This window comes from Copadichromis virginalis, linkage group LG20 (genome assembly GCF_057382275.1).
Source record: "Copadichromis virginalis isolate Kocher_CV1m ecotype Utaka linkage group LG20, C_Virginalis_male_GT1.1, whole genome shotgun sequence".
Taxonomy (NCBI): domain Eukaryota; kingdom Metazoa; phylum Chordata; class Actinopteri; order Cichliformes; family Cichlidae; genus Copadichromis; species Copadichromis virginalis.
Genome location: NC_140637.1, coordinates 17,455,121 through 17,479,176, shown reverse-complemented (window position 1 = coordinate 17,479,176; position 24,056 = coordinate 17,455,121). Strand labels below are relative to the sequence as shown.

The 24,056-nt window shown below is 40.7% G+C and overlaps 3 protein-coding genes across 4 annotated transcripts; 1 reads left to right on the top strand and 2 right to left on the bottom strand.

Annotated features, from left to right (window-relative positions):
• The first annotated feature begins 293 nt into the window (after window positions 1–293).
• On the top strand, window positions 294–5,733 carry fkbp1aa (FKBP prolyl isomerase 1Aa). Its single transcript, XM_085444416.1, has 5 exons — window positions 294–429; window positions 531–578; window positions 1,083–1,195; window positions 4,876–5,047; window positions 5,288–5,733. Exons 1-4 carry the CDS (start codon window positions 393–395, stop codon window positions 5,005–5,007), a joined length of 330 nt encoding a protein of 109 aa, XP_085300542.1. The 5' UTR covers window positions 294–392; the 3' UTR covers window positions 5,008–5,047; window positions 5,288–5,733.
• Window positions 5,734–5,829: 96 nt separating this feature from the next.
• On the bottom strand, window positions 5,830–14,802 carry snpha (syntaphilin a). 2 transcript variants are annotated; one of them, XM_085444413.1, is made up of 4 exons: window positions 14,513–14,802; window positions 10,990–11,121; window positions 10,361–10,510; window positions 5,830–10,193 (listed from the first exon to the last, which is right to left on the bottom strand). In XM_085444413.1, the coding sequence occupies exons 1-4, from the start codon at window positions 14,623–14,625 to the stop codon at window positions 8,924–8,926; spliced, it is 1,665 nt and encodes a 554-aa protein (XP_085300539.1). In that variant the 5' UTR covers window positions 14,626–14,802; the 3' UTR covers window positions 5,830–8,923. The 2 variants fall into 2 exon arrangements, with proteins under 2 accessions (XP_085300539.1, XP_085300540.1); XM_085444414.1 differs by lacking the exon at window positions 14,513–14,802 and adding an exon at window positions 11,560–14,494.
• A 104-nt stretch (window positions 14,803–14,906) lies between these two features.
• Window positions 14,907–23,840, bottom strand: rad21l1 (RAD21 cohesin complex component like 1). The gene is made up of 14 exons (XM_085444415.1): window positions 23,755–23,840; window positions 23,287–23,453; window positions 22,497–22,626; window positions 21,402–21,501; window positions 21,023–21,126; window positions 20,794–20,901; window positions 19,406–19,507; window positions 19,126–19,248; window positions 18,793–19,022; window positions 17,889–17,970; window positions 17,381–17,523; window positions 17,159–17,269; window positions 16,831–16,905; window positions 14,907–15,675 (listed from the first exon to the last, which is right to left on the bottom strand). Exons 2-14 carry the CDS (start codon window positions 23,431–23,433, stop codon window positions 15,487–15,489), a joined length of 1,644 nt encoding a protein of 547 aa, XP_085300541.1. The 5' UTR covers window positions 23,434–23,453; window positions 23,755–23,840; the 3' UTR covers window positions 14,907–15,486.
• Between the last annotated feature and the right edge of the window lie 216 nt (window positions 23,841–24,056).

The window sequence follows — 24,056 nt, the reverse complement described above, 5'->3', positions numbered from 1 at the left end:
TGCAGAGCCCCCCCCCCCCCCCCCCCAAAAAAAACCCCCCAACATACACATATATATATATATATATATATATATATATATATATATATATATATATATATATATATATATATATATATATATATATATGGATGATGACCAATCATCCATATATAAATGCTTAAATGCTTAAATGCTCGTCTTAGTACACACGCAATCGTAAAACGTAAAACGCTTACTTGGGCCTTGTTTCCAAGTAGGATATTCTTATAAAATTGTTATAATATTGCTTATTGCTTCATTGGTGGATTTTTCCTCCATCCGTGCCCACTCGCTCGTCAGGAGGCCGCCCATGTCTCCAGCTTCCGCTCGCATTGTAGGGTGGTCCAGAAGAAGGATACAGCGGAGCGAAAATGGGAGTAGAAATTCAGACTATAACTCCGGGTGACGGTGAGAATTATGTGACTTGTTAAACAGCCTAATATTGTTTTTATCCCGAGAGTGTTCGCTTCATTATTCTGCCACTTTTCTCTCTGTTTTCCTGTTTCCAGGGCAGACTTTTCCGAAGAAGGGGCAGCGCGTCGTGGTGCACTATGTTGGTGAGTGCGGAGGCTGGAGCTCCGAGATTTGGATGCTCTTTAACGTTTTGAATGTTTCCTCTAGCCCCTACCTGGGTGAAAGGTGTCTGATTGGGTGAATTGTGAGCCAAGTTAGTTTCATCTAACAATACCCGAGTGTCCATTGCTTCTTCTGCTGGTTAGCATTGTAGCTAGCTTCTGTTAACAGACTGACTATTTTGACTGTTGGGCTATCATCAGCTATTCTGATGCTCGCATACTTTTATTATACCCCCGGTCTTTTAAACCGGCCAGAATTGTCTTTAATTGAGGGAACGAAGAGTAGTTAAGTTCGTTGAGCTGAAGCCTCCTAACGTAAACTATCCGGGAACCCGTTATGCTAACGCTAGCATCACGGCTAAACAGTTAGCTCATGTTGGAGAAGGGTGCAGAAAAGTGGGATTAGTTATCAACAAGCCGAGCTCTGTGTCGAGTTAGATATTCAGACATGTCTAACCAGCCTTCGGACTCTTATTTCATCTCCAGGCACACTGGCAGACGGTAAAGTGTTTGACTCTTCGAGGTCCCGGGGCAAGCCGTTCAAATTTAAGATCGGACACCAGGAGGTGATTCGGGGATGGGAAGAAGGAGTAGCCCAGGTGAGCAAGATTTTCGCAATGAATACCTTTATGCAGGTATTACTTAACTAGCTATGTTTTCCTTACAACGGCTAAAAGTAACGATTGTGATCTTTCTCTCTTGGGGGGCATGAAATGCTTTTATAGTTACGTTTAACTGCGTTGCTTATATTGGGAGGTATTTAGCCCAATCTCAGCTGTAACATCTGTCAGTAGTGACGAGTATGGAAATAAATTTGTGTTACTCCAGATTGATGGTATTATTTTTGCATAAGTGGGCCTTTTTTAGCCTCTTTTATTAGAACTAAATGCATCCAAATAGCACTCACAGCTCTTTTAGTGGTTTCAAGTGATGCTGGAGCATCTCTGCTCTCTTTTCTTCATCCTCTATCTGCCTTTCCTGTTGCTTTAAGTGGCACAGAGCCTGTTCCAGCTGTTAACACGCTGTTATGATACTTTGCCACCATTAACCCAGTGTAATTTTGCAATTATTACTGTTAGAAATGATTTATATTTTACAGTTTTTCACAAAAAATTGCAATAACAAGAACTGCGATGCTGGAAAAATGTTTCAGTGATGCTTGCAGGCAGCAGTTTTTATAAGTGAAAGTAAATGAAGTGAATTTTCTATGTTTCTTCTCTAGTAAGTTACTGTCGTTGATGGCACACTTCCTAATTTCAAGTGTGAATGTACTGAAACAAGTTGCCAGCAGCAGCAGCATTATGTCCAGTGACACAGCATAAATCAAATGCAAGCACAAAAGTAGCCTAGGCACTTGTTCTTCCCTAGAAAATTTAAGTAAAAGTATAAAAGAACTGCTCAGTATTTTAGTTTAACAATAACTGAATTAACTCAGTCTCATAACTGCTCTGAAGCTGCACCGGATGTTGTGTCTTTGGTCAAGCTTTTTATCCTTCTGCTTAAAGTCCTGGTTTTCCACCACGTAACCATGTCAGTAATTTCTATCCACTGCTTGTGCTTCCAGTCATGTGGTGTGAGGCTAGCCAGCGATGCTTGTTGAAGTGATCTGTGGACATTTGGGTTGCACATCATGAGATGTTAGTATCTGCTTCTTTGTAGCCTGGTTGCACTTGGTTGTCTGTTTTTGCCACAAGTGGTGAAACAAGTTTGTTGTTTTCACCCGCAGCATGAATAGTTTTCAGAATCAGAATCAGAATACTTTATTGATCCCTGGGGGAAATTATTTTTTGTTACAGTGCTCCATTTTAAACCAACATTAAGACAAGACAGACAATACGCTAACTAAGAATAGTACAATATATACATATATATACATACATACATACATAAGTCACTTATAAATAAATATTTGGAAAAGAAACATGTGTAGTTGTAGCAGCAAACAGTGTGTTAAGTGGATGCGTTGTACAGGGAGATGGCCACAGGCAGGAATGATTTCCTGTGTCGTTCAGTGGTGCTTTTCGGTAATCTCAGTCTCTCACTGAACGAGCTCCTGTGACTGACCAACATGTCATGGAGTGGGTGGGAGGTGTTATTTCTTGCATATTTTGTAAAACACTGTGTTCTGTTGGAGGTTATTAAAGTTTTTAGGTGCTAAATCGTTATTGGAGGATGACCCATGGCTGTCGCTCCCAGATAGGGATGCTTATCGTTTAGGTTTTATCCGATACCGGTGCCAAACCGATACTTTTGAAACGGTGCCGGTGCTTAAACGGTGCTCAAACCGGTGCTTAAAGAATGGAGAACACAAAATTGGTCCAAAAACCTCTCATGTTCAGCTGTTTTTTTGTTTTTTTTTTTAAAAAAGATAACAATGTTAGCCTTTTCTGCAGCTATAGGGCATATATGGTATCACTCTTGGCTGGAAGCAGTGCTTAAACAATGGAAAAAACACAAACTTTGTCCAAAAACCTCTCATGTTTAACTGTTTTCCACTTTTTCTTTGGTCATTTTAGCCTTTTTGGCCAGGGTGAAGGGAGTATCTGCCATCAAACAAGAAGACAGCTGCATGTAACTACAACGGTGTTTGCTAGTTCACCTTACATGCATTAATGTAATAACGTGGTTAGCCTACTCAACGTAAATTACACACGAACAACATTAAGCTACTGACGCAGAGAAGAACGGCTGCTGCTGCCATCATCATCCGTCATCATTTCTGCTACACTGACAGGGCTAGGGGCCAGGACTCTACTCTTCGGGTTTTTGGGGGATGTTGCTAACTCCGGGTCCGATAACAGGCAACCCACCCGCAGTAGATGTGCTCGGTGTGAGGTCTCACAGCAAGCTATCAAATACGGCGCATTTTTCGGCTTTAAAAAAAACAACGCTATGCGTCGCCAGGTGTTTCATCGGGTTTGAGGTGTTACCTCCTTTCACAGTATCACAGTATCAGCTTAAAGCACTTGCTGCAGGCTGCTGAGTTTGCATAGTTTGCTGTGAAGTACAGCCAGACTTTTGACCGCTTCGCCTTGGGCATTTTTAATCTGTAGCTCTGCTCTAAAAGAACGTACGTACCTGGACCCGCCTACTATCCTCGGAAACGTAAAATTATTGGCTAGAATTCAAAGTGTATGACATCTCAGGAAAAAAAAGCACCGAAATAAAGCACCGAAATGTGCACTGCTTTTCGGTCTGGTTACTACCGTTTATGTCACAACCAGTGCCATCATGGCACCGGATACTGGTACCCATCCCTACTCCCAGACATGCCCATAAACGCATGGTGTTACTATAGCAATGATATAGGTATATGACAAATTTTATATCATATAAAAATTATCTCTGTTAACTCTGTTACTGCAGATTCTCCATTCAAGATAACCCTTGTTTATCATATACTGACCCTTGGTGCAGCCACTCATTTCATCCTCCATCTGAAACAAGCTGTTTTATGTCCTCTCACTTTAAAGCAGTGATTTTCATAATGTGAGGTGCAATCATCTCAGAAACATGAAGTGAAATAGATCTTTGTAATTTAATTAATTAAATTATTTATTTATTTATTTAAACATGCTACTGTGATTATACTGTGCCGGAGCTTTTGCCTCACATTGTTTGTTTGTGCGCTGACCTCATAATAAACATTATCCACCGCTGTAACTGTACATATCTGACAGAAAATAAGAGGAAACATGATCACTGCACACTACCATTAAACTGCTCTCTTATGATTGTGACATGCTAGCTTTCCCTGGCCAAGCTAACGCTGAGCCTTGTTTTCATTTCCTTACTCAAAGAAGGGCTAAACATGGCTTATTTAAAGCTTTGCTAATCTGTGGATTTGCAGGTTACTCCTGTTTGTGCGCCATCTACTCTCAGCGTCTTAAATGTCGCTCCCATAAGTGTTCTTTGTCTAATTTTGTTTTTCAATGGTGGTTGGAAAACGGCTCGTTACTGCCACCTTCTGGCAGTAGTAAAGCACAACATCCTCCCAGCTGCTGTTAAATCTGAAAGAATTAACTCCAGGCACACATGGTTACATAATTCAGTTTTGTTTCTTCCCGCGCGCTTGCCCATCCTTACTAATAATGCCTTTGAAAAACGCAGTTCAGCATCACCACAGACTAACATTATGAAGACGAGTTTATTGGATTGCCGTTGCATTTAACTGCATTAGTTTAAGATAAACAGAGCCTGTACTATTAAGAGGCCTTTAAATAAATCTATTACTTAGTTCGATTGCAGCAGTAGTGTTTGATTTCCATCTTCTCCACAGATGAGTGTGGGTCAGCGGGCAAAGCTTATTTGCTCACCAGACTACGCCTACGGCAGCAAAGGTCACCCAGGGATCATCCCACCAAATGCCACTCTCACCTTTGATGTGGAGCTGATTGGTCTGGAGGCCTGAAACTTGTGCACTCAACTTTAATTCCACTCAGATTTTCAGGGTGAGACGTGTTTAATAATGTGAATATTCAACATGATTAGATTTGTAACACCCGGCGCAATTAGGGAAACACATTACTATCGCTCCCCACATGCTTACAGTGACTATACAGTTATCTTTTATTGCTTATGTCCAGAGATTAAATAGTATGGATATAACAAGCTTTAGTGTCAGTAATCCACTCTTCCTCTCCTTAATCACAGCTCTGAGCTTTTTTTTTTCCTCTTCCCCCTCACTGCAGGTTGACTCCTATCTCGGGAACATGGAGGAAAAAGGTTAACAGATGATTCCTGCTCTTGATTCCTGCATAGGACCTATGTCTGTTGTTACACTATTTCACTCTCCTTTACATTTATATACAAGTTCTGTTTTGTCACTTGCTTTAAAATGTTATCCCTTATACTTTAGATTCCAGACAGTAATAAGTCATAGGCCATCTTATCACATGTATTTTGTCATATACTGCTTTGTATTTTTATGGTCATATTATTTTTTTTGACTTCAAATTGACTTTATTGCCGCTGTTTGACTGACTAAATGCGTCTGCCACCAGGACCATGTTTTAAGTGTCATAAATACTGAATGAGTCTCATTCCTGTGGCTTTGTGGCCTTTACAATAAAATCGTATTGATTGCGGGTAATGAATTGTCTTGATTCAAAATAAGAATAAATTGTTTGACACAATATTTTTATGAATTACTTTTGTTATGTACTCTAAAATACAAAAATGCCCAGAGCATGTCATAATCAGGGGATCAAAAATCAAACGTTTTCCTGAAGAGCGTTAGAGGACCTGGAAGATGGTCTTAATTTATGAGCCAAATATACCTGCTTGCTTTAATATCCGCAGCTAAAGGGGAAAAATTTTCCTCTAGGAATGGCTTATTCGAATACATTAAAGAGTGATTTTTAAGTAAAATGATGTTTATTTCTCCTCAGAGTTATTCTGTGTCACTTCATAGCCCTTTTTTTGTCATTTTAAGCCACAGTCAAACAGGCCCAGTGACCCTGGCAACCAGCAGTTGTTAGGGAAAATGTGCATTCTCTGATGCAACCACGTAGGGTATAAAAATGTTAAATTCAGCTTTTCAATGGATGCTGCAGGATTCTTTAATTTGTCAACTGGCTTCTAGGCCTGTTACTGGGGCTTTGCACTGATGCATGAATAAGGTGAGACTCTACAGGTGAACAGGGTATAAAATACCACCGTGTTATTTCCCCCAATTAATCTTAAGTAAGGAATATTGAGTGTAATACTTTCTAAGTCTTAGTTTTATTAAAATATTCACTTTTTTTTTTCTTTTTTTTTTTTTTTGAGCAAAAATTGGACAAAGCTCAGTTTTTGATGGCTGCTTTTTACAGAGCTATATTTGTGTTTGTTGGTTTTTGTAATGGTCTTAAAAAAATAAAATTATTGTTTTTTCTGTATTCCAAACTTTGAGTTAGTTTCATTCTCTTTCTAATGTGGCATCAATTTTTTTTGTTTCCATTGTTTTTGTGGTTGTTGGAATATTCTTGTTTCATTTTATTGACAAATTAATCAAAAGATTCTTTACACAGCATATTTTTGATATATTTTCTTGTTTCTCCAGACAGAAAAAATGACCTTTTCACCATGTTTTCAGGAATCAGATTGATATATTTATAAATCTTTAGAAACTTCAATAATATAACACAGAATCGAGCTGGGGATTTTAAAGAATGTAAGTGCTACTTAAATGGAGATTTCTAGGCTCAGAATACAGAAGCTACTTTGGGTTGTTCCCTTATTCACAAGGGGTCGCCACAGCAGGTAGCTCCACGTTTGGTTTGGCAGTTTTTATGCCGGGTGCCCTTTAATGCTGCAACTACAAAGGGATTTCTGTGTCCTCCCAGGACTGATTGGGGATTTTTTTCACCTGTTAGGTGAATGCATCAGGCTCAGAATATGTGAGAAAAAAAATCAAAGCAACCTTTAAAGATATACATTGTAAAAATGTTCTTGTAAAACCTTAAGAGGTAAGTTACTATGAAAGTTCCCCTAATAATTATTGACATAAAAAAGGTTTGGCATTGCACATTTCCCGAAATTTTATATTTAAATATGCAGATGAGCTGATGTATTATCTAATATGCATTCATTTGCATAGATAATGCAATGGAGCAAAAAGTGTTTCTGCCTGTAATGTCTCGCCTTAATAATTCATATTATTATGTCTCACTAACAAAAGAAAATAGAAAACAGAAGCATGTTTTATTTCCAAGAACAAAGGAAACAGTATTTTTTGCAATATTTGGCTGTTTCTAATGACTGAAGTGACACTGAGCAAATACAAATACATAAAGGAAATACTGTTGCTTCGGAACAAAAGTCAAACAAAAACGAATAGCGTGAAATTTGAAGACAACATTGTGCGCTGCTCCAACAGACTTTATTATACAGTAAAATCGTCTGCTTCTTCCTCACGCTGAACCTCTGATTAAACTTCTCAAAAACCTCACTGGAAGGATCCCTGAAAGCCAAACCTTTGTTCTTTTTGCATAATAAGGCTGAAATCGGTAACTACATTTACAGCACGTCATAGTTTGTGATTACAATTGAGTCACATCAAAGGGCCACTTGAAATAGATACATTATAATATTAATGCTCAAACACTGATACACTGCATTAGGCTTGACTGCAGTACAGTGAAAGAAGCCACAGTTGATGCCAAAAATAATTATGTTAATTCTTTCTAGCAGCTGTGCAGACATCTTTTCTTTTTTTTTTTCTTCATGTAAAATCAGAAAATATATACCTGTATCAAACTGTTATCTCTTTACAAATTCACTAAAGTGCTCTCGCGACTCACGCCATTCATCTGTGTGGATCACCGGTGACTAAATCTCCAACTTTCCCTCTTTATCTCCTTAAGATACAATGTAGATAAATGATCTGAGTGTGCGTTAAAGGATGGAGCAAATCAGACTCACTCTCTTTCACACACACACGCGCACACACACTACGCTAGTTATCTTTAAGATCCAAAATGTAATAAATGTTGTCCTTATAAAAGTATTTTTCACAATTTAGACCTTTACATTATCTCCATTATGTAAAATAACCTTGTATTAAGCTGCAGATTTCTGCTTCTCTATCCTTGGTCACGGATGCTCTTCCTTATTCATGTGTCCCAGCAGGATTGAAATGGAGTCTATACAGTTTTCCTTATGTTGTAGGAATTTAAAAAAATCATCCATCTGTCTGTTTCACTCTCACTAGAGTCAGTTCACATCTTTGCTTCTCAGAAAGTCCAAAACCTTTTTTCCTTGTTTGTGATACAAAAACGAATGCTTTTCCTCTCTTTTGCACCCACACCCTGTGTGCTCTGTTTATTAACTGCTTCTGAACACGTCACAAAAGAGCTGACTCTAACGTACTTTTCTGCTTTGGTGAGGCATCAGTGATGCCAAAGGAATTTCATGACTGTGACTCTCACATTCTCTGTGAACAATTTAGAAAATGTGATGAAGAAATTAGAGAAGCATTCAGTCACACACTATTTCTCTTATTTTCATAATGTGTACATTGTTGCTCTGAAGGCATCTCATACTGAAGGGGCTTTTTAATGCAAGCAAGAGTCCAAACAAACTGTGGGTTACATGCAAACCGCAATAAAGAGAAAACCACTTAAAGTGCAGGCAGTAGCAGTAAATACAGACTATATCAGTAAGGAAAGTATTTGATGTACAACTAATCTTTTGTTCTCTAAGGCAAAGCATGATCACAGACTCTAAAAATCTTATAAGTTTTGATATCCAATGCGAGGTTGAGACTGAAATGTTATAAAGTAAAGTCAGTGTTGTGCCTGGAGAGGTTTGGAGTCTTTTCTTAATGCCAAACGTGGCTGAAAGTTTCAGATTGATGTTGTTCCGTTCATGCTGGCGGGTCTGCGGCCCCTGCCTGCACCCTGACGTCGAAGTGAATGGAGAGCCACAGCACAGCAACCTCTCAGCAAGGACCCGATGTGGTACACCGGCATGACCTCCTGTGGTGCTCCTCGGCATAGCCATGCCATGGTTGGAACCACCGGCACTGCCAAAGCCAAGAGATCTACTAGGAAGTACCGGCTCCAGTGGCACCGCTGAGCGGAATGACCTTCTTCACCAGCTCCTCCATTTTCATCCTTATTGTCTTCTTCTATCTCCACTACTGTAGCTTCCTGCTTAACTGGTAGTGGAGCTATAGGGTGGGGCTGGCAGGTCTGAGGTCCCGCTGGTTTGTCCGGTTCTGATGGCTCTGCATTGTAAATATACTGAGGAAGGGCTAGAGGAGGTAAAGATGATGGAAATCGTTGTTGTTCTGATGGGGTTATGTCTGCTGAGACTAAAGAAATTACACTTGGGCCTTCTGCACTGCTTTCTTCACAAAGCCAGGTCATGGTGGGGCTGCAGGCCTGGGAGCGGACCTCTGGTTTCTTCTCTGCTGCAGGAACAGGAATGGGGTTAGACTCAGTAGCAGAGACTGCAGCAGCCGTAACCGGGACTGCAGCAGCCGTAACCGGGACTGCAGCAGCTGTAACTGGGGCCTCCTCCTGAGGTAAGTGCAGAAACAAGTGATGGTGGGGGAGGTAGGTGTGTCCACTGCACCTGCAGCTGCTACTGAGAGTGTGGCAGGAGTGTGAGATTGGCAACACAGCCCCACCGCTGCACAACCTTTCATAGGTGGAAGAGCGTGGCACAGCTGGGGGGCCTCGGATGTGGCTCTGTGCCGGCAGCTGCTCTGACAGCAGGGCCGCCTCCAGGAGCAGGTGAGTTTGTCCTGCTGTTTGCGATGCTCCGCTTGGCTCGGGAGCACTTGAGCCGCGCTCCAGCTGCAGAGCCTCGCTGCTCAGTCTGGAGTGGGCGGCGCTGCGGGTTAAAGTGCTGGCTGGGGAACATCCACAGGAGCGAGACTTCCCACCTGGCCGACCTCCCTGCAACCCTGAGAATGGCTTGTGGTCATGGGAGTCTTGTTGCCGTACACCCAGGTTGGACCTTACCGACTCAACCACCTCCTGGAGATGCTGGATCTCCTTGCGGGCCTCTTTTAGGGCTAACTGGGCCTCGACACGGTGGCATTCCTCTTCTATCCAGTCTTCCTGCATCCTGTACAGCTGTGCCCTTAACTCATCTATTTCACAGTCCCTGATGAGGAAGTAAAGATTTTTGAATAGCAGTTATTTTTGCAGAGTCACTCATACACAGACACAGTGTAGGGAAGCACTAGGGAAGTGCAGAAAATGAAATAGCATTCATACAACAACAACTGCAACCACAACAAGGAAAGTAGGCGTATAGAGAAAAAGACTAACCTGTGCTGTAGCCTTTCCACATTTTCCCTCAGTCTGGCTCGCAGGTGTCGTATACACACCTCCTTCTGTTGAAGGGGTGTAAGGTACTGCTCTGGGGTCGGGGGCCTGATCCCATGGTTGTCGCTGCAAGCTGTGTGCTTCACCTGACGTCTGAATCACACGTGAATGAAAAAGGTTGGATTAATCACATATGATGAGTATAAATTGATAGCTGACTGACAGTGAGTAGTAAAGTATAGTAGCATTAAACAGAAATCTGGTGATATAAAATAAAACACAAACCAATCCAACAACCTTCCAATAAACCCTTACTCTAGATTAATATCAGCCAGTTTTTGCTGACATTGTGTCAGCACTGGTAATTCAGTTCAACAGTTGTTGCAGAAGCCGAGGGGTCCTGAAGTCTCAGCTGGCAAATCCCCTGTAAGAGCGTGCCAGTCCGACACAAGACTAACACATTCAGACAGTCAGTTACATCCATGGCTTTGGGCAATTCCGTGTGCAGTCCATTGAACTTGAATGTTTTATGAGAAGATGACTGAGTATAAAAAGATCTGGGGTAATTTTAGTAACATTTTGGTGTCTTATTTTCCGACTGTTAGACTACAGGAGTGTAAGTTGCATGTTACCTGGGGGTACTGGGATAAGTCCGGGCTGTAGGACTGCCCTCTGGTGGCCTAACTCGACCAGGGTAGGTGTGAGTACTTGATGTGTCGCTGTGGGAATATCGCCCGCTGCCGCCACTAGTTCCCACCGAGCGCCTTGTTGGGAGATCAAATTATTACTTAATAATATTATTATTAATAATGACAAAAATCAGATTTCAATCAGCACAACTATAATCGTAAGAGGATTTTTATTTCGATGTGCAAAAATTTATAACTGGAGAAAATTTAAAAAAGCAAACATCAATGGCAACAGATACAAGACAGAGTCGAGACGCACATTCAAGAAAGAGCTGGGGTGGAAGTGGGTCGCAAAGCAGCTTGCAGATATGCAGCAACTGTAAGCAGGCTGAAGCAGCTTAAATAGCATGCCCTATATGAGCCAATTTGATGTGTAGAAAGATAGCTGCTGAGCTGGTAGGTGCTGATTTGCTGGGGTGACAGCTGAGCTTGAACTAATGCTACACTCAATACGTAATATTTTTTGCCATTTGGCTGAAAAAAAAAAGAGAGAAAAATGAGAAGAAACAGTACCTGCGCTGACCTGAGGAGGGCTTTCGACTCGGAGTTAGAGACATCGATGTGCAAAGGAATGTCCAACGTCTCCACGGCTCTCTCTAGAGAGGGACACTAGGAGCCCTCAGAGCTGCGCTGTAATCACCGTTACAGACACAAACATATCACAGGTAAAACCAGCATGAAGAAAACTGAATCCCAAAACCTGACAAGGAGCGTGTTTTGCTTCTAAAACACTGTGTCTTGTGTGCGGCCATTATGTGGCTCTAGGCTGGAAGGCAGTGACAAAAGTCTAACGCTAACATTTGTAAAATAAATAGTCTAGGCAGCAGCAGATAAAGCCTCCTTTCTCTGCTGACACAAAGGCGACACAGTAAGTCTACAATCAGCGCAGCTGCCTCTCTCTACGTTGTGTCCTCCCTGTCTGCAGAGCTGCAGGCAAACATGATGAAACTTCACATTAACTGCTATAAAAAGCTATAAAACAGAGACAAAGCCTCACTTTTGGTGGCTGGCAGAGTCAACAGTCACTGAGGTTATCAACTGTTCACAAATACTTAAATAGTGGAACAGAGATGGTTCCTGCATGTGTTTGTACTATTGTAATTTCAACTGTGTTAATCTCTATATTTAATTTAATATATTTCATTCCTGTCTTCTCCAACATGAAGGTTTGAATCAGTTTGAATCCCTTCTTCACAACAGCAGGTTTAAAATGTTAATGTCAGCCGTGGTATTAAAACTCAAAACAACCTGACTACTGACTGAAATACTGGGCTGGCCCACCTTTTGCCCTCAGAACTGACTTATTCCTTGCTTTCCTTCCATCTTTCAGTAAGGTGCTGGAAACACTTCTCGGAGATGCAGCTGCTGCAGATTTGTTAGCAGGACATTCCTGATGAGAATCTACTGTTCCACCCTAACATCCAAAAGGCGTTCTATTGGACTGAGATCTGATGAATGTGCAGGGCACTTGAGTACAGTGAACTCACTGCCATGTTCAAGAAACCAGTTTGAGATTATTTCACATGGCGTGCTATCCTGCAGCAAGTAGCCATCAGAAACTCAATACACTGTGGTCATAAAGGGATGGATGTAGTTAGCAACAGTAAGTGTTCCAAGAAAATATCACCCACATCATTGCGCATGAACCATTAATACGAGACAGAATTATTTCAATCTGCTAATATCCGATTTTAGTGAGTTTGTGTGAATACTAGCCTCAGTTACCTCTCCTTGGCTAATAATAATAAGAAGAAGAAGAAGAAGAACTTTGATGTGTATAGCATTTTCAAGATACCCAAGGACACTTTACAAAAGAGTAGAAAGCAAAAAGGCTGACAGGAGTGGCACTTGCTGTGGTCTTCCGCTGCCCTAACCTGTCTGCTTCAAGGTTCAACATTTTGTGTTTTCAGAGCTGCTCTTCTGTATATATTATAATATAATGAGTGGTTATTTGAGTTACAGTTGTCTTCCTCTCAGCTTGAAGCAGTCTGGCCATTCTTCTCCGATCTGATTCTCCTCTGATCAACAAGAAATATCCACCCAGATATCTCCTGCTCACTGGATATTTTCTCTTTTTTCATTAATTCTCTGTAAACCATAGAGATGATCATGTGGGAAAATCCCAGTAGATCCTCAGTTTTAGAAACCAACAACTTGAGTTTAAAATCACTTAAATCTGCCTTCCCTCCTCATTCTAATGCTCAGTTTAAACTTCAGTAAGTTGTTTTGGCCATGTCTACATTCCTAAATGCACCGAGATCCTGGCTTGTGGTTTGGTGATGAGATATCTGAGTTCAAGAGTAGATGAACAGGTTACCTAACAAAGTAGCCGGTGAGTGTATATTGGATTGAAAGCAAATATTGCGTATTGACTTTTTCAGAATTTAGACTTGTTCGGTTTATTATTATCAGATATTTCATAACTGCATCTTCCCTAACTGTGATTGTAAATCAGGCTAAGTATTTACTAATTTAAGCAGTTTGATACATGTTGATAATGAAAAAGAATCTAAATACATATACATTCCCTGAATTTAATTATCCCATAGGTAAAAATATTTTTTCACAGATAAATCACTTGTATAATCAAGGTGATCTAATGGTAGCTACAGCCCATTTCTGTCCAGCCCAACCAGCAAAAAAAAATCCAAGATGAGGACAAAATGTTCTCATCTGTTTTCAGAAGTCTCACAGCTCTGCGTAAAGCTTAAGGAAACCTGCTGATCCACGCTCAAAATGTACCAGCAATTCAGGCAGCTGCAGACACAACAGACCTGTAACACTGCCGCTAATGAAAAGCGCACCCAGCGAGCCGGAAGAGTCTCATTGTGCCCTATATTTAATTTCTAGGACGACGAGGCGGGAAATCTCACCTCCCTCTCCTACGTCTGCGCAACAAGTGCTAAGAGCTGGCGAGAAATACGCAATCATCTTACGTAAGTGTGAGTTTCGGTGTTCACTGTGTAGGCGAGCAGCATCAAACAGCCGGTGCATAAAACTGTACTCAAAGCAGCATTTAGGCACTCTGCAGAGGATCCAGGAGGTGGGGGATGCCGGGAATGTTTCCGGATAAATATCACAAGGAGAGATGGGGACGGTGCGCTTTGTCCTTGAGTCATCATTACGGTATTGAATCACATGATTTTCAACATCTGTCGCCTAAAATAAGACGCTGTTAGACAAGCAGTTAAAGAAGTCTCATCACTTTCGCATGGCCAACTGACTGCAAGCGAGTCCCTAAATAGGACACCCAACACCCCAGCAGGTACTTTCTACCGAAGACAACGCTTCTAATCGAAACCGCTGACAAGCACATTTCGCCCCAGCTGTGTCCTACATACGATCATGTTGAGTAACCGTATGATACGGTTACTAAACAAGGGTATATCACCATGTCTCTGAAGCTCAAAACAAACGTTCCCTGCAGACACAAAAGACCGACAACAACCTGCATGTGAAGCGGTACCATTTGGGCAGGTGGCAGCTGTGCATCGCGGAAAAGCCTCGGTTTCTGCCTGAATTAACGGTCCCCGGTGGCAGCAAGAAGAAAAGATGCTGGTGGTGCTGATGAGGGTCCATCCTGCAGCCATGAAGCCCGCAGATTAATGAGGCGACTGCGTCTGCTGCATCGCTGCTTCTTAAAGTGACAGCAGGGAATCATAAAGCCTCATCCGGCAGGATGTACCCGCATGTCTCCGTTTTCTGACAGGTGAATCCTTTATTCTAATAAAGACAAGCAGGCTGCTGAGCTCCCTGTTCAACAACCCAGCTGATGGACGGACTTGCAGAAAGAAAATCATGCTCCAATTCACAGATAAAGCAAAGTTTGTTTGCATAGAACAGAAATAAATACAAGTCTGTGCTTTGATATATGCATTTACTTTAATGCAATCCACAATGCTTCAGCCAATACAAGACACAGCACGAATAGAGAAACGTCTAAATTTTCACTACTTAAATAATTAACTTTAACAACATATTTCTACCTGCTAAAGAGTCACGTTAAATACTTTGTTAAAGAAAGTTTTGAAGAATGAAGAACAGCAACATTTCAGATAAAACAACAAAGAGCTATGTGACATTTTTTTTGTGTAACTGGTCACAGAAATAACTTCTGAGATCTTGTGTCTGGAATAAATATACACGACAGAAAAAGCAGAAAGCAGACTAAAACATATAGAGAATTGAATATGTAAAATCAGAGACCTGATAAAACAGTCTGGCCAAGCATTTTAGGAAACGTGTTCCTTCACTGAAACCCAGAACAAGCAAACATATAAACAGAGTAATATGTGTTCATTTAATGCAGTTTATACTATTTATTCCAGAAGCTTATTTCAGTAACTTTAATATAATCTTATCAGAGTTAAACAGACACAGTGATTCTGCGTCATTTACAAACCCAAGCTGGCATGTTAGAAGACTGACTTCTGCTTTTTACTAATTGTAGAATTTGGGTCCAGGTGTGGCGGAGATGTCCTCATAGGGAGCGGTCTGACACAGGCGGAGGACTTCTTGTTTTTTCAGGACGAGGAAACAGAAGAAGGTGGTTGCAGCTTGCCAGCGACTGCTTCCTTCACAAATTCCCTGCAGGCTGAACGTGGGGTCTTTGCTGTCATACTGGCTCTGCTGCAAACACAAACACACACAGACAAGAGTTTAATTTCCTGTACATCACCCCTAATCCTCTCCCATCCCTCTCATTGTTAAATTCCTGTCCACGCTGACTACAGTTTCTGATATTCAGGGTTAAGTAGGGCATGGTGCAGAAAAACACAGTACAGGGTGTCCACATTTAAAATAAACTTACTAAGTAAAATTTGATTGTCAACTAATTTTGTTACTAAATGGCTGCGATCAGATGTGCTAACCAACAGACCAGCAGGTCCTTTCTTTTTGGTAAGTATAAACAAAACTTAATCCCTTTACATTTATGTATATGTTAATTTTCTCTTTTTAATGCATGGTGAAGTTACATTTCTGGATAGTAACAACTCAAATAAGTTTCAGAAAGAGAAACAGAGACGACCCCGGTATGCTAAGCTTTTTCTGGACTTTGCTACTCTCCTTTAGGTCAAGAAGATTTGTTCAGTTTTATTCTAATTAGTAAAAGGATACCGTTAAACAATTCTTGAATACAACATCTCCCTAAGGCCAACAATGATATCCAGAAGGTGGTGAGGTTATGTTATTGACATTGGGACAACTTTCATCTTGGAACCAGTATTCAAAAAAACCCCAAACCCTTTCCTAAACCTGGAAACTGGTTAGTGATTTCCTGGCAACCAAAGGTTGCTAGGGAAAAATGTGTTTTCTTCACATAGTTTCGAGTGGTTGTGGGAGGCTGCTCACACTCGCTAGATAAAATTGGTCGCAAAGAGGACGCCACACTCAAAACCTCCACGTGACTGATTTTGAACAATCAGATGTGCCCTATTTAGACCCTCAGTAGCAGGATCGCAGATGTCAAGCCAAGACTGTTAGCTGTCATTTACTCAACACTGAAATGTTTGCAGAGTAATCAGGATGTTGTTATCATATCTATACCATAACAGTCAGGTCTGAATTTTGTCTCGATCATGCGTTTTTCAGGAACCAAGTACTAATGTTAAGTCAGCTTATGTAACATCCAAACTGAAATTAAGTAGACCCCATGGGACAAACAACACTCCTGTGTCCTGAACATGCATTCTTCCCATCTACTTTAATTCCAGTTACATCCAAGATGGAGTAGCTGGTGCGACTTTAATTCTAATGTCCAACCATTTATTTTTAGAGTCTTACTTTTAGAGCGTTCAGAAGCTTCTGTGCTCGCCTGGTTATCCTCCTCTCCTCAAAGTCCTGGCTATTCAGCATAGACTGGAGGTAAGAAAGGCACCATATTTCAGTCAGTGATGCTGGGCACATCGCCAAGGCAGGGTGGGAAATGAACACCCGCCATCTGTCAAGTGTTAATAGATTGGAGCTCATCTACTGTATTAGCTATTTTCACACACAATCATCCATTATTAGTTCACTTTCATTCCACAGTTAAGGTCGGTGAGAAGCAGAGGTTGGCAGAGGACAGTTTCCTGCCCTGCTTCTATTTGTAACTGTTTGTGTCTGCAAGCACCTGAGTGTGGAGGGAAGTTGACTGCGTGCTGTGCTCCAAGTAAGGTGGGTGGACAAATATGGAGTCTTCAGATGGAAGTGATGGATGAGTAAGCTCTGACCTGTTTTCATCCTGGTAGAAAGAGCACAGATTATGAGCTATGGACAATGAAAAACAGTGAAAGCAGGGGAACTATAATAAATATATATATATATTTTTTTTACGTAACATGTTAATACTTACTTGTGTGAGCTGTGAGTAGCTCTCACGCTGGCTGTCGTTGACGTGATCGTGTTCAGTCAGCTCAGTGTTGTGTGTTTTTTCAGGATCAGCTGATAAATCCATGACACTGACTTCTGTAGTGAGGGCACTTCGTTCCCTCTGAGCTAAGGAGCAGGACAAAGCACATACATTAAAAACAATATAGCACCAAATCACAACAACTGTCACCTCAAGGCGCTTTATACTGTAAGGTAAAGACCCTACAATAATACAGAAACAACAACAACAAAAGAAATCTATGAGCAAGCACTTGAAAGCAGTGGGAAGGAAAAACTCAATTTCAACAAGAAGAAGCCTCTGGCAGAAACAAGCTCAGAGGAAAGATCATTTTATTATAATCTTTCCTACTTTCTCCACCATTCTTTTGTCTTTTTACCCTTCTGCCTCTCAGCTTTAACTTTGTTATATTACACATGTACTGTAATAACAGAAACAACACCATAGAAATGAATAAACAAACATAAAATACCTTTATGCTCTTCGTGGCGCATCTCCTCAACATCCTCACGTACACCACGGCGCTTCACTTGGAAAAAACTCCTAGCAAAAAGCTGGAAATGTAAAATGTGACATAACATTAATAGCAGGGATTCACCTTTGTCTATGCGCCAAAATGCAAAGTTTAATCAAAATCACCTCATAAAATCAAAAAGCCTTTACTTGATTTAAACTGGCTTATCTATTATCTTCCCATGCACCTCCAGAACGCCTCGAGCACGGCTGCTATTTTGAGACCACTTGGTGGAAGTCTCATTGTGTCCTCTCGCACTATATACATCAGCAATGAATGCTGGATCTCCTGCAGCGTGTCAAAATGAGAATCCTTTAACTGATTCTACATTTTGTGCAAGTGAAGCAACTCACAGGGAAGCAAATTTGGCAAGTGACAAGTTATGATTGCTTCAGTGTAGCCAAAAGTCTCTTGCGTTTGGATCAAACCGTGTATTTGCAGTAATCATTACAGCGTTTCCACCGTATGCCCTCCCTCAGATAACTCAGCGATTTTCAGATGAAGACAATCACCAGAAAACCCAACACAAGCTAAAGCAACAAGCATGTTGCCGGTCCCACTCGTGATGCTTTTGGTCTTTCGGGCTTTACCTGAAAACTAGTTTTAGCGATCGAATTCACTATCATTACCAAAAGTTACATTAGTTTAAAAGACAAATGAATGATTCCTCTGTAAATACGTTTAAAGCTTGTCGTGAAATTGCAGAGTGCTCAGCTTAAATAGCAGCGCTGGAAGCTGTCTGGAAGTGGACCAGAAAAGGTTTTTGAAGGCGAAAATCATTTATGTGACTCCCAGAAAAAACAGACAATAGTGGTGATATTATTGTGGGATTAATATTGTTGAGAATGTAGCAGGGTTTCACCTCCTTTATCTGGAGCGATAAAACAGTGGAACACGGCTGTGCAAAGAGTTTATCTGCACCTCCGCTCTCTTTCCACTGCATTAGCTGCACAGTGGGCGGGGCCATGTCCAAATGAGTGACCAGATCTGAAAAGTCAGAAAGCTGCTTTCTGATGCATTCGTTGCTCAGCTCTTTAGTCTGATCCACCACCAACTTGCGTTTCCTCTTCCCCTTCTTCCTCTCAGAGTTTGCTGAAGAAAAACAGTTAACCATACAAGAGTTTATGTGAGAAAAAGAGTGGCATTTCAGCTGTTCTGATGTGAGTGGCTTTTGATTGGCATGCTTGGTGCTTACGAGTGATGGGCACAGGTTCGAGAGCAAAGGCCTCCTCATTAGCGAGCAGGGTGGTCTGATTCGCCATCGGGGTCTCTACTTCCATGGAATCCGTTCTGTTAGCATCTGCCAAACATATGGGCTCTGTTCAGAGCAAACACAGCTCTTTACTCTCTTAATGAACAACACAATTCCCTTGCGCTGCTGTACAATCAAGCGCATATCACTTGCAGCTGTTTAAATTAAATTGAAAATGTGATTTAAATAGCTAATGTAAAATACAGTCACAATGAAATATCACCTTGCTGATCATATAAAGGCGAGCTCGGCAGGTTTTCATTTTGTGGATTCTCCTGGATGAATTCTGTGGCCTCAGCATTATCACTGGACTGCGCCAGAAAATCTACAAAGTCAGTGGAGGAAAAAATAAAACATATAGTTAATATGTTTTAATTCCATTTTAATTCTGATATGTGAAAAAGCAAAAAAAGAGACCATCTGCAACCATACAACCATTCATTATTAAAAACTAAAAAGCAGATAGGAGCCATGCCGTGTCTCAAAGGCTATTTATTCTTTGTGTTCCAGTTCAGATGTTGGATCCCTGAGAGAATACAGGAACATGAGTCCTGTCAAGGACCTGAAGGCCCAGACAGACCGTCTCCTCTCACAAACACCAAAGCTAATAGCAGATGTGAGCAATCCAGGTCAAACATTTCCGTTTATAACCAGGACAAGGATTGCAAACACCACTGGAAAAAGGAGAGCTTTGATTGAGTTTATAGCATATCCTGTGACATTTTACTCAATCACCTACTGCAAGAATGGTTTATACTCCTTTTTTGATCTGTATGCATTTGGTGACAAAACACCAATTTTTAATGGCCTGCTGAATACTGATATATTTGAAAGAATATTTTCTGGCATCACAACTTTACAGTAAAGGTAACACTAGAGTCAGTCAGTATCCCAGAGAGGGATCTGTTTTTAAATGTTCTTCTGGCTAAAAACTGACTGTAAACTGATCCTCATCAATTCACGTAAGACTACCGAGTAATCAGCACCTCCAAATCTGAGGAGTTTAAGTATCTCGGGGTCTTGTTCACGAGTGATGGGAGAAGGGAGCGGGAGATCGACAGACGGATTGGTGCAGCGGCTGCAGTGATGCGGACGCTGTACCGGTCTGTTGTGGTGAAGAGAGAGCTGAGTGTAAAAGTGAAGCTCTCAATTTACCGGTCGGTCTACGTCCCTAACCTCACCTATGGTCACGAGTGGTAGTGACCGAAAGAACGAGATTGCGAATACAAGCGGCGGAAATGGGCTTTCTCCGAAGGGTGGCTGGCCTCTCCCTTAGAGATAGGGTGAGAAGTTCAGCCATCCGGGAGGGGCTCAGAGTAGAGCAGCTGCTGCTCCACATCGAAAGGAGCCAGCTGAGGTGGTTCAGGCATCTGACAAGGATGCCCCCTGGGCGAGGTTTTCCGGGCATGTCCCACCGGGAGGAGGCCCCGGGGCAGATCCAGGACACCCTGGAGAAATTATATCTCTCGGCTGGCCTGGGAACGCTTTGGTGTTCCCCCGGATAAGCTGGAGGAGGTGGCTGGGGAGAGGGAGGTCTGGGCTTCTCTGCTTGGGCTGCTGCCCCCGCGACCCGGCCCCGGATAAGTGGAAGAAAATGGATGGATGGAATACCGAGTAAGTCAAATCCTCGGTCCTCATCCCCGAATGCATCTCCATGTTGAGCCAAGCTCTGGAAGCTCACATCCATCAATACATTATGATAACTTTGGCGCTCATCTCCTACAATCAACGACAAGTAAGGGAAGAAATTAATAATATTCTATGACAGAATGAAATCAGGCTCAACAGAAACAAAAACAATGACAACTCAACTTAAGCAAGAAAACAACTCAGCTCTTACCAATGTCTGCAAAGTTTAGAAAGTTATTTCCAAAGTCCTCTTTCAGAGTGATTTCCTCCAATCGACACTGGTTCAGTGAAAAGTGGTCCACAACATCTATGTCACTGGTGTGTGGACACAAACAGAATACTTATTCACCAGGTTTAAATAAATAACAAGTAATTAAATTATGTATGATTGCAGGGCAGCCTTACTTTAGGAAGTCAACACAGAATTATAACTTAGAAAATAGGTAAGTCCACAATCAGCCTTATATTTTTTTATATATTTTATATGAGCAATCCTTTTATTCATATCCTTTTATATTGACAAGCATGTCATAAAAATCAATTCTATAAATGACAGGTTAGACGTGTTGGAGAAGTGAGGAAAACAGTGCCTGGGGTCTGGAAGCTGGGGATCAAAGGTAGTGAAATCTTCGACCAAGGTAATCGCTTTTATTGTGGCCTCAAGCCCCTCCACCGGCAGATCTGTCTGACCTGGTGTATTATGAGAGAAAGAGCATGCAGGTAAATTAAGTTTTCACACCATAGGTTTGATGAAAGACTGTTTGCTGTGATCGTGTACATGAGAAAACCACAAATCAGCTCAAGTTCTTGGGGTTGAAAACGTTCCTTCTTAAAATATGTTGGTTAAGCACTTATGTCATAAATGGGATACGGTCTGTTACCACTTTAGATACATATAAGTGAAACTAATGCATTCTAACACATAGAGCATGTTTTCATAAATACTCCTTTCATGAATATTGCAATGTGCCATTTTTGTTGAAGCTTTTTGCTGCATTACAAATAAATGGCTAATATAAAATAAATGATTACATGGTTGGTTCAAAAACAAACAAAACAAACACACACAGTCTTATGTACCATACACTGTAACTTTAATAAACCCAGGATTAATTGTAGGATTGTTAGACTGGATTAATCGTATTAAAATCTGAATGAAATTTTTTTTACATGGCAGTTAATCAATTTCTGAAAACCATCCTTTCCTTATTATCAGCCGGTAAGACCATTTCCCACACCCATAAACATAAACTACTCTACACTCTTTTTATATTGCCAACACTTTACTCACTTTTAGTCACTTACAGTTATTTATTTACCTTTTAGTCACTTTAATTTTAAAACTGTGTATATACTGTATATTCTGTGTATTTATTATCTCACTCCTATTGCCTGTTTATGCCCTGTCCTCATCTTCAACATCACGCTGCTCTGTTGTATCTTAATTGCCCCTTGGGGATAAATAAAGTCTTTCTGATTCTGATCAGATTGTGAAATAAGTTTTGGTTCTGCTAAAATTCAGGTTTTAGCTTTATTTATTTACGAGGAACTGTCACATAAACTGTACAACAATAGCTGCTCCGATTAAAAATATTTTACAATGTTATTCTGAAAGAATTTAAATTATTTAACGCACACACAGACACACACGCGCACACACACAAACTTCAACAAGGCGGGGTTACCTGGCCTAAAAGCTGTTTTAATCTTAATCAGGGCATCGCTGCAGTCTGCAAGGAGATACTTTGCTTTTCTGGAGTAGATTCGAACCACACCAAGGAGCAGATGACCAGATGTCCGCAAACCAATTCTCACCTACAAAGAACACACAAACTGACGTCTCAGACTCACTCTTTATATAGTTAATATAAAAGATTAACTAAAACTAGCCATTAAAAAGCGTTTTAGTTATTTCAGGGATGAAATCATGATTATTTAACTCAAAGACTAAAAAAAAGTGTGTTTATTTAAACTTAAAAAAGTAGACACCTGACACTCATCTCCACCCTGCCTGTGCTCTGTATAAACCCAGAAAAGGGAAAGCAATAGTCTTTATCACTGTGGTTAAATTTGTTAAGAAAACTATTTGTTTAATAAGACTGGGATGTCTGATTGTGTTGTGTGTCAGCTGCCTTCACTGTAAAGTTTCACGTTCATATTGTGCTATCTACTTGCCCATGGGAAAATACCTCCTATACTCTAATAATTAAAAAGACAAAAAACAAAACAAAAAAAACAAACAAACCCCAAACTAAAAATAACATAAAAACCGAAATGAACCAAGCAAATCCACTTTAGGAACTGACTGAAACTAAACGGAAATGAAAACAGTTCAAATAGAATAGAATGGTCCTTTATTGTCATTGCTCAAGCACAACGAAAAATCATAAAGCTAATGTCAACATAAAACTATAATAACTGGCTTAAGTTATCCCATAATATGTGGTTATGGATATGCGCTTTGAAAACGTTTACCTTTGGTGAAATTATTTCTCTGATAGTTGTTTCCAGGTTGCATTCAAAAACATGGGCCTTTGTTAGCTTCTTTTCCCAGTGGGCTGCTAGCCAGATTTTGGCTAGTGATCCGCGCTTAGAAGTGAAGAGTTGTGTGTAGAACATCATGTTGGTAAGTTAGCTGTCACCTGTGAGGGAAATATCAATGTTTGTTTAATTATGTTTCACGTCTCGGCTGAATTTTCTCATGCTGATTTAGCTAAGTTTAGAAAATAGGTGTTTCCTTGACCGCTAACTAAGCCTGACTTCTACTGTCAATGTCCTCTAACGAAGTTAGCTAAGAGTTAGCTACGAAGCTGTAAGCCTATCAGAATTTTTTCAAGTGAGTTTAACTTCTACTGTTATCAGTGACGCTAAAAGCATAAAGGGGTTATAATAATTAATTTTACACAAGCGCAGTAAAGGCCCGATACAAACACAGCCGCCTACCTTAACTTTGAAAGTGCCGCCTTTTGACATTGAACAGCATAACACCGCCAGGGGTTATTCTGGCGCCATTTACGTCAATTAAAAAACAAACAACAACAGCCAGTTGATATAAATGGCCACAAATTTTTTTTTTTTTTAAAAAACTACTAACATTATAAAAGTACCTGTGGTATTAAAAAAACAAGAAATCACACATTTCACTATTCAAGCTTAAGTTGAAAAGAAATTCAGATATTTAAATAATTTTTAATCAATTATTCATAAGAATACTTATTAGAACAGCAAAAGAGTGCTTTCCATTA

What these genes read in the sequence shown, in the direction of transcription:
- fkbp1aa (XM_085444416.1), top strand. Translation starts at nt 393, where the DNA reads ATGGGAGTAGAAATTCAGACTATAACTCCGGGTGACG. An exon ending in GACTATAACTCCGGGTGACG is followed by an intron (nt 430 to 530) that starts GTGAGAATTATG and finishes TCCTGTTTCCAG; the next exon opens with GGCAGACTTTTCCGAAGAAG. An exon ending in CGTCGTGGTGCACTATGTTG is followed by an intron (nt 579 to 1,082) that starts GTGAGTGCGGAG and finishes TTTCATCTCCAG; the next exon opens with GCACACTGGCAGACGGTAAA.
- snpha (XM_085444413.1), bottom strand. Translation starts at nt 14,625, where the DNA reads ATGGACCCTCATCAGCACCACCAGCATCTTTTCTTCTTGCTGCCACCG. An exon ending in AGCTGCCACCTGCCCAAATG is followed by an intron (nt 11,122 to 14,512) that starts GTACCGCTTCAC and finishes TCTCCCAACAAG; the next exon opens with GCGCTCGGTGGGAACTAGTG. An exon ending in GTGGAAAGGCTACAGCACAG is followed by an intron (nt 10,194 to 10,360) that starts GTTAGTCTTTTT and finishes CTTCCTCATCAG; the next exon opens with GGACTGTGAAATAGATGAGT.
- rad21l1 (XM_085444415.1), bottom strand. Translation starts at nt 23,433, where the DNA reads ATGATGTTCTACACACAACTCTTCACTTCTAAGCGCGGATCACTAGCC. An exon ending in GAGAAATAATTTCACCAAAG is followed by an intron (nt 22,627 to 23,286) that starts GTAAACGTTTTC and finishes TGTTCTTTGTAG; the next exon opens with GTGAGAATTGGTTTGCGGAC. An exon ending in TCTAAACTTTGCAGACATTG is followed by an intron (nt 20,902 to 21,022) that starts GTAAGAGCTGAG and finishes CGTTGATTGTAG; the next exon opens with GAGATGAGCGCCAAAGTTAT.